General features: G+C 36.9%; 1 protein-coding gene across 3 annotated transcripts in view; it reads right to left on the bottom strand.

The window, feature by feature from the left end:
* The window catches only part of LOC131431823 (transient receptor potential-gamma protein), a 399703-nt gene that overhangs the window by 94968 nt on the left and 286401 nt on the right, over positions 1-18334 (bottom strand). For all 3 annotated transcript variants that reach the window (XM_058597720.1, XM_058597721.1, XM_058597723.1), the window contains exon 6: positions 1998-2287. In XM_058597720.1, coding sequence (XP_058453703.1) covers positions 1998-2252 — 255 coding nt within the window. In that variant the 5' untranslated portion in view covers positions 2253-2287. The remainder of the gene's footprint in view (positions 1-1997; positions 2288-18334) is intronic.

The raw sequence follows: 18334 nt of genomic DNA, 5'->3' as shown, positions 1-18334 counted from the left end.
AAAAAGGAATGTCGTGTGTTGATGAAACACTACTTTTTGATGAAAAAAAGGGCCACCGATACCAAAAAATGGCTTGATGAGTGTTATCCAGACTGTGCACCGGGCGAAGCAACAATTCGTAAGTGGTTTGCAAAATTTCGTACTGGTCATATGAGCACCGAAGACGATGAACGCAGTGGACATCCAAATGAGGCTGTAACCGATGAAAACGTGAAAAAAACCACAAAATGATTTTCAATGACCGTAAAGTGAAGTTGATCGAGATAGCTGACACCCTAAAGATATCGAAGGAACGTGTTGGACATATTATTCACGAATATTTGGATATGAGAAAGCTTTGTGCAAAATGGGTGCCGCGTGAGCTCACAATCGATCAAAAACAACAACGAATTGATGATTCTGAGCAGTGTTTGGAGCTGTTATATCGAAATTAAACCGATTTTTTTCGTCGATATATAACAATGGACGAAACATGGCTCCATCACTTCACTCCGGAGTCCAATCGATAGTCAGCTGAGTGGACTGCACGCGATGAACCGAACCCAAAGCGTGGAAAGACTCAACAATCGGCCGGTAAGATTATGGCGTCTGTATTTTGGGATTCGCATGGTATAATTTTCATCGACTACCTTGAAAAGGGAAAAACCATTAACAGTGACTATTATATAGCGTTATTAGAGCGTTTGAAGACGAAATTTCAAAAAAACGGCCTCATTTGAAGAAGAAAAAAGTTTTGTTCCATCAAGACAATGCACCGTGTCACAAGTCGATGAAAACCATGCTGAAATTGAAAGAATTGAGCTTCGAATTGCTCCCTCATCCACCGTATTCTCCAGATTTGGCCCCCAGTGACTTTTTCCTGTTCTCAGACCTCAAGAGAATGCTCGCTGGTAAAAAATTTAGAAGCAATGAAGATGTAATCGCTGAAACTGAAGCCTATTTTGAGGCAAAGGACAAATCGTACTACAAAAATGGTATCGAAAAGTTGGAAGATCGCTATAATCGCTGTATCGCCTCTGATGGCAATTATGTTGAATAATAAAAACGAAACGAAAATGGCAAAAAATGTGTGTTTCTATTAAACGATACGAACTTTTCAGCCGAACTGTTAAGCAATGTGTAGATCTAAAATTATGAACAGTAAACAAAAAATAGACAACTACCGTTGTAGTTCGTGCTGTGGCACAGTGTAGTCTCTAAGGACAATGTTCCAAGTAATTCTTTTATCTGGGAATATCTCTTACGGATTTTCGTAGACTCAGAATATACTCAGATGGTCCTAGATGCTTTTGCGTAGTTTTTTTACTTAATTTACGCAAAATTTAATTTACGCACTTCCGACTTTGCGCGTAAATTGAGGATCCAGTGTAGCCGTTTATTCAACGAAGCGTATGGACAGTTTTATTTTAGTGTGTCTAGAAATGTATTTCAAATGAAAATTAGTATCTAAGTAAGTCGCTTTGTACCGCTAGGGACACCTTAAAAATTTTTTAATTGGAAAATTCGATCGTTCCCGTTGTACTCTCCAAAACTCGCCCCATCCGACTGTCACCTTTTTGCATCGATGTAACACAAACTTGCGAAGCAGCATCATTTTCAAATATTGATTGTTCGTTGAACAGTTTTTCTCGAGAGAAAAAAAGGTGTTTGAAAAAAAAAATGTTCTGGTTCGGCTATTTTTTCTGTCTAAAAAAAGAACCGGCAAATTTCAAATAAACACCCATGGTAAATCTATATCGTGCTCGTTCAAGAGCATTAATCAAGTGCACGTTCGGTTTAACGTGAACTTCAGTCAGCCAGTCCCAGTTCAAATGGGATGCAATTTAGGTGTTATACATCTTCCAGCTGAATCTCATCGTAAAAAAACCAGGTGAGAAACCAGAAGCATTTTAAATTACTATCACCAGCATCATCATCATCATCACCATCCAGTCGAAACTCGGATCGAGTACAGTGAGCCCCCCTCCTCACCCAGCCCCCTCATTTACTTTACCTACCTTGACGCGTTTATCGGCAAATTTCTCCCCGGACGACGGTTGCATGTGCGATGGTAGCGGAATCTCTATCTTGGTATCCTTTTTGCTTCCGGTACCTCCACCAGTACCAGCCGGGCCTACGCTGCCGGCCATCGGATCCGAGGAGTCGTCGCCACCGCGCGTCCGCAGGGTCATACTATCCGGGGTCGAAGTGCGGCGCGCAGCCGATCGCTCATTTTTTACGAACAGTTTACTCTTTAGTGCTGTGCTTTCCATCGAGTTGTTTTGCCCCACATTTTCTTCACCACTTTCTACCCGGGCCGGATCGTTGTTTGACGATGATTGCATTTTGTGGGAAGACGAAAGAAGAAAAAAAAATTTGAATTAGTTTCAATTATCTACCCATTGTGTTCACTCACATACAGATCGGTCTAACACGGAACTGTTAAGGATAGTTAAGAAGAGTTGGAAATACTATGAATGAGGTTTAGATAGGGTAAAACTTTTCAATCATCTATCAATTTTTAGTAATCCAATAAAGTTGATTAGTCTAACAATGAAACATATCCGAAAATGATAGCACCTACGAGGTTGCAAAAAAAAAGTTACACAAAGATACCATTCCAAAACAGACTATCTACTTAAATTAACAAAGTACAGAAAACTAGTTTAGTATCGGTTTATGCGTCTGCCTGATTTACACCAACCACTTTTCTTCACCGAATTCAATTCATTTCGCTGCACACCTTTCCGAAAGTTTTCTTTCAGAAACGTGCCGAGCGAGCAAATTCGATCCCTGGACACGAATTCAAATTGCCCAAGCCGGTGGAGGGTGAAGCGAAATAATTGCAGCCCGGTCAGGTACTACGGATTCTCGGTGTTATTTAGATTATCCGACCAAGGCGGCATTAGTAGTTCCAACGATGTAATGGCACAATAAAATTCATAATGATGAAGAAAGTTTCCACCGGGTCTATTCAGGGCACACCACCGTCGTCCTTGTCGGCGTCGTCGTCAGGAGAGGCAAGGAACACCCGCCAGAAGAGGGCAGCAACTGTATAATGATCTCAGTACGGATGCTTTTTTTTTTGTTCAACCGCTGCACAGCGGGTCAAAACCGAAGAGCATCAGCCGTTTGTGTTGGCGGAACAGAACAGAAGAATGAAAAAAAAACACAGTAACCAACATGTGACAACAGCAAGCGAGTTGAAAGTTTATCACACCGAATAAAACATTGCCGCGGAGAAAAAAATCCATCTAGTAGTCTGGGGTTTTGTTTTAGGACGAAAGTTTATCTACAAACTAGTGTCTGTGTAATGAGATTTTCATCATATGTTAACCACATCGAAAACGTTTCAAGTCTAGTTAGCATGTGTTTTTTGAACGGTATTTAGTCTATGAACATTGTTTCCGACATTTAGGTTGAGCTCAGTTTGTTTTCGTAAATTTTTCCACAAGTGTGTGTAAAGCGGATGAACATTTTATTTTGGAACTGATTTTGAGTGGATTTTACGTCTCTGTTAATAGAGATATTAGTATGTTGGTATTCATTAGTTAATATAACTACTGTTTTTATCAAGCGAGTTGCTATTATAAAATACATTAAATAAAATACATTTATTGTGTACATGATCTTATAACTATTTCAGGTTTGTTTGTATCAGTTCATCACTTTTATTCAATGTAAGATAGCTGGCTATTGGTTGAACTCATGGAAAAGAAAACAGTCTAACATAAAATAAAATTTAAATTGGAACTCCAATGGACTTAATGAAATGATAAAGAAGTTTTATGAAAAGAAAGTCACGACAAGCAAGAATGTCGCGAACTGGGACATTGGATAGTCTACCTTGGGTACGCAAGGAATTTATTAGTTGAGATCTGACAACACGATACTCCACGCATGTCCAAACGACATGATCAATATCCCGATTACCTTCGCCACAAGCACAATGATTAGTCTCGGAAAGTTCAATTCGAAGAAGATGTGCATCTAACGTGTAGTGATTGGACATGAGTCTGAACATCATACGAATGGAATCCCTACTCACATCCAGTCCTCTGAACCATGCCTTTGTCGATATTTTCGGAATAATTGAGTGCATCCACCGACCCAGATCATCTCTATCCCAAGAAGCTTGTGTTCTTTGGTGAGACGCGCTATTCTTTGAAAGCAATCGGACTCTCATAAATTTCACCCTCAACAGCACCACGTTTGGCTAAAATATCGGCTCTTTCATTGCCTGGAATGAAGCAATGAGCCGGGACCCAAACTATTGTGATTTGATAATTATTATTCAATATGTCGTTCAGGCACTGTTTTATTTTGCCCAAGAAAAAAGGTTCACTTTTGCCAGCAGAATGGCTTCAATTGCACTCATACTATCTGTGAAGAGAAAATAATGGTTTGGAAGAGAAAAAATCTTGTTTGAAATTGAAGCTCAACTAGCCTTTCGAAGTTATTAATAACCAGGGGACATCAGTACCTCACATCTTATTAGCAGTCGTGATGAAAGCTCCCAAAATCGATCTTTCAATGGAAAAACTCCCGCCAGAACTTCAAGACTCATTGTATGTGCAAACAACGATACTGAAATTCGCTCCATTTTGATAATATGAGAGTTTGCAGCGGAACGAAAGTAAACGCATCCATATTCCATCACTGAAAGTATCGTTGTCTGATACAATTTTATTAGATCTTCCGGATGAGCACTCCACCAAGATCCTGTTATTGTTCGAAGAAAGTTTACTCTTTGTTGGCATTTTGTTATCAGATATCAGAATGTGTCCTCCCCACGTGCATTTGGAATCAAACCACACCCCGAGGTATTTGAAAGTCAAAACCTGTTGGATCATTCTTCCCATCATATGAAGCTGAAGCTGCGCGGGATCATGCTTTCTTGAAAAGACGACCAGCTCTGTTTTCTCCGCAGAGAATGCGATACCCAGATGAACAGACCAAACGGACAAGTTATCTAATGTCGTTTTCGTTTTTAAAATGCACTACACTGGTGTAGCGAAAGCTGCACTGAAACCGTTCGTTTTTGCCAAATGCACTACACCAGTGCTACACTTTTTCTGCACCGATACCACTGGTGTAGCACTCATCAAAAGTTTGGTGTAGCTCTGTGCAATGGAATCATGTATTGTAGTCAATGGTTACTGTTTATGTTGTCGTCATTTTTGTTCGTTTATTCATGCCTCAGTGTAGCACTGCACCGGTGTAGTGCAAATTAAAAACGAAAACGCCATAAGGTATCTTGCAATGGTTTATGCAGATCAATAGCTTTGGCTTCAGTAACTGAAACCACGCCATCATCTGCAAATTGTCTTAGTGTGCATGAGGTTACTAGACAGCTGTCAATGTCGTTTACATAGAAATTATACAGGAGCGGACTGAGGCATGAGCCTTGCGGGAGACCCATGTAGCTAATTCTGAATGTTGCCAAATCGGCATGTGAAAAATACATGCACTTCTCTGACAAAAGGTTGTGCAAATAATTATTTATAACCGGTGGAAGTCCATGTTGGTGGAGCTTGTATGAAAGAACATCAATGGAAACTGAATCAAATGCTCCTTTAATGCCTAAAAATACAGATGCCATTTGTTGTTTTTGAGCGAAGGCTATTCGGATGTCAGACGAAAGTAATGCAAGGCAATCATTCGTCGCTTTATTTCTATGGAAACGAAACAGAGTATCTGACAACAAACCGTTTTTCGAGCAATTTTCTGATGCATGACAACATCGCAATGGGTCTATATGAGTTGTGATTGGAAGCTGGTTTCCCCGGCTTTTGAATGGCGATAACTTTCGATTGCCTCCAGTCAGGTGGGACAATATTTTGCTCAAGAAACTTGTTGAACAATTCCAAAAAACGTCTGTTTGCGAGGTCGGGCAGATTCTTCACCAAGTTGAATTTAATTCTGTCCCACCCAGGAGCGTTATTGTTACAAGACATGAGTGTTATGGAAAATACCATCATTGAAAAGGGCCTATCAATGGTACCATTGTTTGTAGAAGACTCCCTAATAATGCTATGCGGTGGAACAGAATCTGGACAAACTTTCCTCGCAAAATCAAATATCCATCGATTCGAGTATTCCTCACTCTCATTTCCTACGTTACGATTCCCCATTCGTCTGGCGGTTATGTGCCCTAGCACAAAATATGGCTAACCCCAAAATGAGCTTTTCAGCAAATGAAGTTTAGTATGTAATTTTCAATAGAGAAAATATTCCTTTATCGCTAATTTCCCGTTTCGGATCACTGTGAAATGGTAGCCACCTCGTCTTTTTCCAAATCCAAAATTTGTATACGCGGAATAAAAGAAAACTGATTTTCTAGCACCTTTTGGAAAAAGCCCTAAAATACTACCGATTATTAAAAGTGGTATTAGTTTCTCCATACATCATTCTACTGGTTCAAATATTGCGTTGTATTTCCAATACCGAAATATCAAAGGAAAAGATTCCAGATAATCAAAAACTTCCGACATTCGTTCCAGCCCGATTATCTGCTTCATCACAAAAAAAGTAATGCAATTTATTTCTGGTTTCATGATAAATCCTTGATTATTTCCAGTTGTGCCATTACATGACCGCATGTTCCCTTACACACGCGGCATTGTCGGTTAGTTTCTCCATTTCTCTACAATCACCGTCGATCCCGGGGCTGTTTCCCAGCATATCATGCGAGAGAACAGCAAAAAAAAGAATGAACTCGTGTGATTATCCATCCGACAGGAATAGTCATTCTGCTCTCCCTCTCTCTCTGCTCCTCCGTTTCTTAATATAACTGGTGTCCACCCGTCATCATTACAGGATCCTTTATTCAACGGAACCATATCCGGTGGGGACTTAATTTATGGCTGGATCCTTTGACTCCGGCAATATGTTATCCTCAAACCGGTGAATGCAGTGAATGCACAGCGACCACATCGACCCAGACTCAGCACCGTGATGGGAATGTCATTTTGCTCATTTCTTCTGAGTCGCCATCGCAATTTCGGTTACGGCGACCAAAAAAACACTCCTGGGACAACCCACCCAAGCTTTCCGGTGGGATTCTGTTCGGTGTGTTATTTTCGTAGGACCTGCTATACATATAGGAATGTACGACGCCGGGTTCAAAATTAGTTACCCACCGGTTACAATGTATTTTTCATTCAAAACTTTCCATGTGGAAAACTTAATGACGCTACAAATCTTGTTCCAAACGGGTATTCATTATTCGATTTGTTTTGTTTCGCCTTAGCGGAAAGAAAATCTTACCCCAACGGGGTTGGTTCAGCACGCACAGTGAGAGCAAGTGAATATTAGAGTACGTAGTTAGAATGCTCCTAAATGTAGGTCTCGATTTCATGATTTCTTTTCTGGCAATAAATGATGATTAATTATAACATTTTATAAATATATAACGACAAATAAGCCTAAAGTGCACCGTACATATACTCTATGTATGCATGCATAGCATAGTCATTTCGTAAACAGAGAAAATCGTGGTTTGAGATCACCGTTCCATCGACCAGCCCCGCCTCAATGCAATGTTTGCATGAAATGGGTTCAAACATTAAAGAAATTCTTCACAAACTTTTTTAAACTTTAAGTCTGCTCAGCAGTTTATGTTTGACCGTTGGGTGGCGTTAACAGTTCGGCTGAAAAGTTCGTATCGTTCAATAGAAACACACTTTTTTTGCCAAAATTCGTTATTATTATTCAACATAATTGCCATCAGAGGCGATACAGCGATTATAGCGATCTTCCAACTTTTCGATACCATTTTTGTAGTACGATTTGTCCTTTGCCTCAAAATAGGCCTCAGTTTCAGCGATTACCTCTTCATTGCTTCTAAATTTTTTACCAGCGAGCATTCTCTTGAGGTCTGAGAACAGGAAAAAGGCACTGGGGGCCAAGTTTGGAGAATACGGTGGATGAGGGAGCAATTCGAAGCCCAATTCGTTCAATTTCAGCATGGTTTTCATCGACTTGTGACACGGCGCATTATCTTGGTGAAACAAAACTTTTTTCTTATTCAAATGAGGCCGTTTTTTTTTAAATTTCGTCCTTCAAACGCTCTAATAACGCTATATAATAGTCACTGTTGATGGTTTTTCCCTTTTCAAGGTAGTCGATGAAAATTATACCATGCGAATCCCAAAATACAGACGCCATAATCTTACCGGCCGATTGTTGAGTCTTTCCACGCTTTGGGTTTGGTTCATCGCGTGCAGTCCACTCAGCTGACTGTCGATTGGACTCCGGAGTGAAGTGATGGAGCCATGTTTCGTCCATTGTTATATATCGACGAAAAAAATCGGTTTTATTTCGATATAACAGCTCCAAACACTGCTCAGAATCATCAATTCGTTGTTGTTTTTGATCGATTGTGAGCTCACGCGGCACCCATTTTGCACAAAGCTTTCTCATATCCAAATATTCGTGAATAATATGTCCATCACGTTCCTTTGATATCTTTAGGGTGTCAGCTATCTCGATCAACTTCACTTTACGGTCATTGAAAATCATTTTGTGGTTTTTTTCACGTTTTCATCGGTAACAGCCTCATTTGGACGTCCACTGCGTTCATCGTCTTCGGTGCTCATATGACCAGTACGAAATTTTGCAAACCACTTACGAATTGTTGCTTCGCCCGGTGCACAGTCTGGATAACACTCATCAAGCCATTTTTTGGTATCGGCGGCCCTTTTTTTCATCAAAAAGTAGTGTTTCATCAACACACGACATTCCTTTTTTTCCATTTTTTTCACAATAACAAAAGTAGCTTCACTCAAAATGCAATAACTCACAAACTAATAATCAGACAGCTGTCAAATTTATACACGTATCTTTTGAAGGTTGGTACTAACTGAAAATGGTATGGATTTCATTCTAGTGGCGTCCTCTCATAGAAACGGTACGAACTTTTCAGCCGATCTGTTAACAGTTGAACATAAACTGCTGACGCACTGATGAGCCGAAGGCGAAACGTAAAAAGTGAAATTAGTTATGTGCAATTGGTACACAAAACCGGTACTCATGTGGTACCAAAATTAGAATAACTAGAACATGATTTTACAGATGAAAAGGTTAGCCTTTGTTCTATTTACTGGAACTAAACACCATGCGTTTTATTCTAATAAAGACTGTCCCAGAAAGTATGGAAGCAACCAAAAACCGCTGCCATTTCGCAATGGTTCAGAATCTGTCAATTTTTATGGCTGCGTCCTGTTGTTTACACTCTTCTCTAATCACTTGTGCAGTTGTTTATTCGTTTTCATTAGTTTGTTTCGAAATGCGTGGACTTTCAGCAGAACAACCTCGAAAAATTGTGTACAAATAGTGCACAGATCGCGGACTGTCACTAAGAAAGATAGCAAAAATGGAAGGAGTAAGTGAAAAATCCGTGCAAAATGCAATCAGGAAGTTCGGTGAGGATAACACCTTTGAGGATAAACCGAAATCGGGTCGAAAAAAGGTCCTGCTAACCCTCAGTTGGATAAACGTATACTGAAGGCTTTCAAGCAAAAGAAAAAGAGGTTTCAGTTCGGGATGTGGCCAAAAATGTGGGCACTTCGAAGTCAAATGATCTTCGTGCTAAAGAACGTTTGAATCTTCGAACCTATAAGAAGCAGAAACAACTAAAACGTAGTCCGAAACAAGAAGCATCGATCAGGCCGAGGGTTCGAAAGCTGTACAATACGATTCTTGCTGGAAATTTGAACTGCATAACCAGTCCGAGATATCGATTGAAGTCGAAAAATTTGGTAAGAAAGCTATGATCTGGCAAGAAATTTGTAGCTGCGGTAAGATTTCGAAACCCTTCATCACCACTGCTTCAATGAACAGCGAAATATACATCAAGGAATGTTTACGAAAACAACTTCTACCCATGATTCGAAGCCACAAGGATCCTGTTGTCTTCTGGCCAGATCTTGCTTCTTGCCACTACTCGAAAAAATGTCACTTTCGTCCCAAAAGACATGAATCCACCAAATTGGCCACAACTTCGACCAATTGAGGAATTTTGGGCATTAGCGAAGGTACATCTTAGAAAACATGTCTCGACAGCCGAAACCATTCAACAGTTCGAAAAAGATTGGAAAAAAGTGTCAAAACTTGTCGCCAAGAAGTCTGTACGGAACTTAATGAGGAACGTTCGCAAGAAGTTGCGCCAGCTAGTCTACAATGGCTAAGTAGCAAATATTGAGAATAATATTCTGTTGTTGTAGTCTAATATTATTAGTATATCGAACAAAATTTGAATACCTAACACTTGTGAATTATTTACAGCGAATCAAGGTGCGTCCATACTTTCTGGGACAGTCTTTACGGGTCCGGATGTCAATTAAAAATTCGAATCTAACCGCGTTAGATCTTCTGTCATAATTTTGAAAGCTTATAGCTCATTAATCTGCATTGCAATCTAACTACTATTCGATTCGAAATTTTTAAACCTAAACATTTTATTCAACACTATCCAAACCCTGTTTAATAAAAAAACAAAATATCAGTGCTGTTGAAAAATTACAAGAAAATAAATATTTTGTCCATTTCCTATTATTTTCTGCGCAACGGTTGTCGAAGCAAGGTTGGGAATCGAACCCAGGCGGGCTGCGTGAAATCCATCGACTTACCCATCACGTTATAACCGTCCCCCAGCAGGAAAATTGTTCAAAGGAACTGTCACGTCATCGTTCACTGCAACAGCGATTTGAAAATAAAGTAATTCAAATTCTTAAAAATAATTGATTTTTCTCCGAAGCAAACCAATTCTTTCGTCTAAACATGGACTGAGTTTTCCGCAGGGTTCGGAATATTCATTCACTGGTGAATGAATATATAGTTTCCATTGCATTGTGAGCGAACAATTCCACCGCTTACAAAGAGGACGCCTTTCCAGTCAAAAAGAACCACACAAACAAAACGTTAGTGGAAGCAAAAATATATTCCACATATGCACAGATGGTATAGTGTGCTGGTATTAGAGTCTTCATGAAGCACAGAAGCCGTGAATATAGTTGGCTCTCTCGTGGTCCTGAACGTCGTTCTTCTCACAAACAATACATTGCAAGCTAACAATCTTCACGGGGCTAGTAAGTGATGAAGATTATGTATTCAGTTTTCGCCAACAGACCGATGACTGGCTACCGAATGCGAACGGCTGTTAATGATGACTTCATGCCACGAAAACTGTTGCATATCACTTATTCAATTCGTGTCAGGTTAGTAGAGGGTAAGAAAAAGCTTAAAGCTACGATCAGACTAGCCAGTTTATCTGTCACAGTTTATCTGCCACAGACAAGTAATTTTTCGGCAGTTTATATTTGGTCTGGCAATGTGATTACTAGTTTTTACGTTTCGTCTTCGACTCATCAGTGCATCAGCAGATTATGTTGAACTGCTGATGCAAAACCCTCGGATAAACATAATCCGCTGAGCAGACGTAAAGTTAATGCATTTTGCAAAACACTTATTTGCGCCGAAGCGCTATATCTAACCTGACGTGCCGAAAGAACGAAACAAATCTGCATAATGTGCTGATGCACAGACAAATCAAACTGGTTACAGACTTAAATATAGGGAGTCGGTTGTTTATTGTAGTTTTTCTGCACAAAGTGATCACATTGGAAGAAAGTTTGTGGGGCAGAGAACTTTTTACGGAATATTGCATCATGATAAAATATTGATCTGATCTCACAAACGGAAGTTCGTTGCGTTGCTACTTGGTGTGTTGTGTTTCGAAGCAATTAAAGAAGGAAAATAAATGTGCTCCGGTTTTTTTTACCTTTTTATAAATATCAAAAATAGGTATAGAAATCGCTCAAACTTTAGAAAATTTTTCCGAGGCCCGGAGACGCATGGTGGATTGGTTATTATTCTAGAAAATCTCAAATACTGAACTTTTCCACAGTTTTTAAGAATATGAAACCGACGCTCTTCGATGTATCTAAAAATCATTTATTAACCAAATATGAAGTGAGCTTGTTTTTGTTAAAATGAAACGTTTATTTTGAATGCGAAAAAAAATAGTCGAAATAGTGACCATCTTTCTGGCAATTTGTGGATACCTTGAGACATCCCATTTTCGACTTCTTCGTAGGAATTGAAATGGTGCAAAGTCAATGCGTGGCTATTCGATGAAAACAAATGGTAGTTATTTCATTTAAATTCATATTTTTTCTCCTTACTTTTTTTTTTATCTCTGAATGATTTACATTTCAAGTGATTCTATAATAAAATATTTCATCTTTGTTACAGTACTTTGGTTGTTCTGTTTCTTATTTCCTATCTGTATCTTGTATTTACTGATTTAGTGTCATTTGATACAAATAGTATTCGGAAATAAATGAATACGACGGTGAGGGAGAAGCTCCCAGTCAAGTGCTTTGATTGTATCCTTCCCGAACTTTGAAACTGATTTTGATTTGACTCTGCATTATTTTTCTTCAAATGCAAACATAATTCTAATTCTTTCCCTAAATCATCTCTTTCTAATACAAAATTCGACAATTTTCAAATGATGAAAATATACGATGTTGTTTGTTTTATGACTATGATGTATATTTGACATGTTTAGCAGATGTCATAGCAACATGAAAATTGATATGTTCATTATCTACACGTTTCTTAACACTTTTCTTAACGCTCACATCATACGGGTATATCTGCTATTACTAAAAAATCCAGAGTGGCACCGAGATCGAAAGCGTGAAGAAATATGTTTCGCAATTGTTAAGTTTTTTTCACGCAACAAATACATTTTCAATAAACTGTAAATGGAGTGGTAGATTCAAAAATCAAATGCAATGAAAATCCATAGAATCATCCTATCTCCGTAAATATGACAATTAAAGAGTTGAAATTTTGGGAATGTTGTCTCCAGTCCAAGCTCTTTCAAATATGGTATAACGGTATGAATTCGCTTTGGGGCAGAGTTCAGATTTTGACAGATCCATAATTTTATTAAAAAACGCTTTGTAATCAATTCAATTATCGAACTAATGAACGAACGATAAGCTATTGGAAATTCGGCAATATTTACAAAATCTAGAACAAACTTTCAAATAAGTACATTTTCTGTTACCGCTCAGCATTTTTTAATTTGAAGTAGTTAATACTTTTTTCATTAATTCATTATTTAATTTTTCATAATTATTTCATCTAAGTACAAAGCAAAACGTTCCAGTACTATGCTTCTGGAGATCCATTGCACTTTATCGTGAAGGAGGAGCTCGGAAAATTCAGTAGTAATTTCTATTAGGAATTCTACGAAATATGCGATAAGCTTCATTATTTCGACCGGAAATGACGACATTGACAACGCGGTTCGGTGAGAAGTTAGTACACTGGGTAAGAGATGGGGACCAATACTCGTTAATCGATTTCGATCGATTTTAGGTACTTTTTTTGTAAAATAAACAATATTTGTGTATAGAACTAAAGAGCCACAGCATCATATATAAAGAGCCTTGGGCTATTCCCGGGTTTCTGTTTCTGAAATAGTGGTCATATACTCAAAAATAGAACTCGCTCACATTTCGTAGAGGTCGCTTGACCGATATTCACAAATTTAGGTTCAAATAAAAGGCCAAAACTCCTGAGCTTCTAAACTTTGCGCGGAGGCAAGTGTATAAAATTTTATTTTTGCCATTTCTAAAATTATAAGTATTTAAAATTTAAACCGTCGTTTAAAGTACGATGGCCGAATCATATAAAATTTTATAAAATTGACTAAAATCAATACAGTTTGTAAGTCATGTTAACAGATGGTCATTCGAACCGACTTCATTTACACCGGTTGCAGAAGTACCTGCAATAGCAAAACTGTTTCATATTGTTGGTCGTTGGTTGTGCTAATTGATTTTTTTTGTTTTCTTTCAAGAAGCAATAAAAATTATTTCGAAGAATACCACATATATGAGAATGTGAGAATATGAATAATACGAGAAAGCCATCAATACACCACTAGGTGGATTAAAACAGGTTTTTTATTACTATCTGGTTTCTACACATTAGAAAATAATTGATCACGAAACCAACCCTCTTGGGGAAATCCACGTGTACTCACTTCTCACACTGGTGCTGGAACGTTTTGCTTTGTGTTTGCTTGAAATAAACAAGTTTTTGGTTGTCATAGAATCTGTGGCAGACAACTTCTGCACAACAGTTTCAGAAACAGTCAAATTTGTCTGTACAGTCATCAACCATTTGTCTGTCGACTATGATCACACTGTGATTACATTATCACAGATAATCTGCACACTTTGACTACATTCAGATGGACAGTCAAGCCGATTTTGACTGCTTGCAGACAACTGCGAACCGATTACACTATGATACAGTCAAACTGCACAAGTTTGTGCAGATAAACTGGCTAATGTAATCGTACCTTTAGTTATACTTGAATATTATAAACAGAAGTAACAGGAGCGAAGCAATTCGCAATGGCGATCTGGTGATCTCACAAAATACTGCAAACAAACAAACGCTTCGTTTGCCAGCTGCTAGAAAGAAACTAGCTCCTGCTCTCTTGTTACTTCTGTAAATCAAATTCCTGCTGGATAACGTTTAATTGGGTTTAATAGAAATAGTGCATGATAGTTGTTAATCAACCAGTAGGATAAAAAATAACTCTTTTAACACTCCAAATACCAAGCCTCAAAAAAAGTTGGAACGGTAACTTTGAGCTGTCATAGCTCAGCTGTTTTTCAACGAATCTCAATAAATTTGACACCCTCGAATTTTGTGAAGTTCGTATATTGATTCCAAAACTTTGTAGCAGACGATTGGCAAAGGAAAACCAATGAAAATTTGATTTTTCCCGTTCCAAGTTTTTTTCACGCGCTCAATATGCCCTATCTGCTTTCCAATTTTCTTTCCTTTGGCATAAACGTCGCATAGAAAATATTGAATACTTCAACTTTACCGAGTCATAACTTTGTTGTTAGTCAACCGATCTTCAAAATTTGTTCACCATTGGAAAGGTACTACTTCCACAAATAAAATGCACTGAAAAAAAAACTAAAAATAGGGTTGTCTACCCAAAGTTATAATAAAAACTGTAGATAGATGACCTAAGAAAACGTGAGTCTTTCTACAATGATCGTAAATATCTCGAAATTCAAAGCGATGACCTATATATTTTTATACATCATTCGATTGCTAGTGATACCAGCTACAATTTTCGCTCAACTACCATTCCTGCACAATCAAAAGAAAACATTAAACAATCGATGGATTTATAAATATATATGAATTTTTCATATTTTTTTCACATGTTTGTATATAACTCAAAAATTAAAGCGATGACATGTACATTTTTTTGAATCAGAATATTGGAATCATTACCAGAAACAATGTATTGATGATCAAAATTATATATCCGTTCAAAAAATCTCAAGAAATTTGGTACAAATACAGAGAATTTCTATTATTGAGAAAATTTTGCAAAAAAAAAACAAATCAAAACTTTGAAATTTTATGACATTTATTTTTTATTATTTTAGTTGGAAATTTATTATGAACAAAATTTACAAAAAAAAAACTGAAACTTGGATTTCACTGAAAATCTTAAAAATTTTGGTAAATATACCCAAACTCTAAAAATAATAATGTTTTTGTATTGGACAAAAGATCTAAACAATTTTTATGCACAACCCAAACGGAATTGTTAACTAATAAAATAAGGTTTTTTTGTTTTAGGTTTTCCGTAAAATCTCAAAAAATCTGTAGAAGATTGGAAATTTCAAAATTTCTAATATATATTGCGTTCCAACGTTTCTACAAATCAAAGTGAAAATATTGGAATCCGTTTTGATTTCATTTGTTTCAAAGGGACATAGAATTTGTTTCTATAAATAAAATAAATTTTGTGACAACACGAAAATTTTAAATTATTTCAATGGCTTTTTACAAAAAGAAATAGAACGTAAATTTATATGAATTCCATATACTAACCCATGGCCAAAGAAACCAACTACATAATAAAAAAAAAATTTTGCTTGATTTTTGTTTTACAAGCAATTAAGAACAAAAACATATATCTTAAATTTTCCGCTATCCTAAACGACATCAATTATAATCGATAGAATATTAGAATTTAAATATCACAAACTTAGAATTATTTCGGAATGTATAGAATTCGAAAATTATTTGAATTTTCTATTAGTAAACAATTCAGAAAAAGTAGAATTCTGAATTTAGCACAAAAAATCATCCGAAATTAAGTAAAACTTGTTTTTATCCACCTAGTTGTGTAATGATGCCTTTCTCATATCTTTCATATTCTCATATAAAAATGTATTCCTCAAACAGTTTTGTTTGATTTTTGAAAAACATGAAAGCTAGTGCATGAACTAGCGTAACCTACCAAATGAAGGTTAGGCCATATTTGTCAGTAAAGTGAGTTCCACTATTTCAGGTACTTATGAAACTGGAATCGCCCCGAATATTGGCTTTGCAGCAGCCTTTGCGATTAGCACCAACCAACCAATCTATTTGCAGCTTACAGTTGTCTTCGTCTCAAAAACAACCTCTCCGTTTGAATGATTTTTACTGAATGAAACCCTGCACGTATGTTATCAGAACTAATTGGTTCAAGTGGCATGTTCCGCTAGTTATTTGGAGATTCGTGCCTTGCCGTAGCTTCTCATCAACTTCCTGATGGGAAGGGAAGGATAAAAAGAACATGGAAGGGAATTGAGAATAAGTCGTCCTGCATCCCCGAAAGGATACTGAACGATCTGCAGGTGCCAAAATGCACGGTTGATAAAACCTCCAACCACCGAGAGGCGTTAGAGATTTTACAAAAGCGACACCATTCTGCATTCCCCGAAGAATGCAGAACGATTTCTTCCCGAATATGCACTTGAATTAATTTGACACTTTAGAAGACAAAAATACCTTATATAGCTAATAAATGACTGATACGAATATTTTTCAACGAAAAAACCCAATGTATGAACATAATTTAAAAATTCATTTGTTTTGAAGACATCACATCTATAAAGTATAAGGTTTTTGTTCCCCTAAATTGTGGATTCGGACCACTGTGCAATGCAATTTAACACGGAAATTTTAAAATTTCCGATCTTTCACCTATTTTTTAAGATTCTACGGTAAACCTACAACAAAATCAGAATTTTAGTAGTTATCAAATGCGTTTGGGTTGTGCATAAAAATTGTTTAGATCGTTTGTCCAATACAAAAATATTTTAAGAGTTTTTTGTTTTTTACTAAAAATTTTAAAATTTTCAGTGAAATCCAAGTTTCAGTTTTTTTTGGAAATTTTGTTTATAATAAATTTCCAACTAAAATAATAAAAAAATATATGTCATAAAATTTAAAAGTTTTGATTTCATGTTGTTTGGCAAAATTTTCCCAATAACACAAATTCTTTGTATTTGTACCAAATTTCCTGAGATTCTTTGAACGGATATATAATTTTGATCATCAATACATTGTTTTTGGTGATGGTTTCAATATTTTGAATCAAAAAAATGTACATGTCATCGCTTTATTTTTTGAGTTATATACAATCATGTGAAAAAAATGAAAAATTCATATATATTTATAAATTCATCGATTTCTCAATGTTTTCTTTTGATTGTGTAGGAATGGTAGTTGAACAAAAATTGTAGCTGGTATCACTAGCAATCGAATGATGTATAAAAATATATAGGTCATCGCTTTGAATTTCGAGATATTTACGATCATTGTAGAAAGACTCACCTTTTCTTAGGTCATCTATCTACAGTTTTCATTATAACTTTGGGTAGACAACCCTATTTTTCGTTTTTTTCAGTGCATTTTATTTCTGGAAGTATTACCTTTTCAATGGTGAACAAATTTTGAAGATCGGTTGACTAACAACAAAGTTATGACTCGGTAAAGTTGAAGTTCTCAATATCCGATTCGCAATGCAGGTGCCGCATGAATGCAGATAGGGCACGTTTTGAGCTCGAAAAAAAACTTGGAACGGGAAAAATCTGATTTTCATTTGTTTTTCCTAAAACATTGCCAATAATGATATACTTAAAATAATCTACAAACTTCACAAAATTCGAGGGTGTAAAATTTATCGAAATTGGTCAAGGAATAACTGAGCTATGATAGATCAAAGTTACCGTTTCAACTTTTTTTGAGGCTTGGTGCTTCGCGTAACTTTTTTAGGCTTGGTATTAGGAGTGTTAATCAGTATTGCGCATTGAACATTTTTTTATTGAATTTTCATTGTGTATTGCTATGAGCTGTGATAGCTGTGAGAAACACATGTCCCATTACAGCAAACGCTCTAGCGGTGGCAGTGCACACAAATTGAATTCTGTATAAACAAATGTGAGTTCGGACCTCGAAGAAA

This window comes from Malaya genurostris, chromosome 2, assembly GCF_030247185.1.
Source record: "Malaya genurostris strain Urasoe2022 chromosome 2, Malgen_1.1, whole genome shotgun sequence".
Lineage (NCBI taxonomy): Eukaryota > Metazoa > Arthropoda > Insecta > Diptera > Culicidae > Malaya > Malaya genurostris.
The sequence above is the reverse complement of the archived record's forward strand: the minus strand, read 5'-3'. Positions and strand labels throughout refer to the sequence as shown.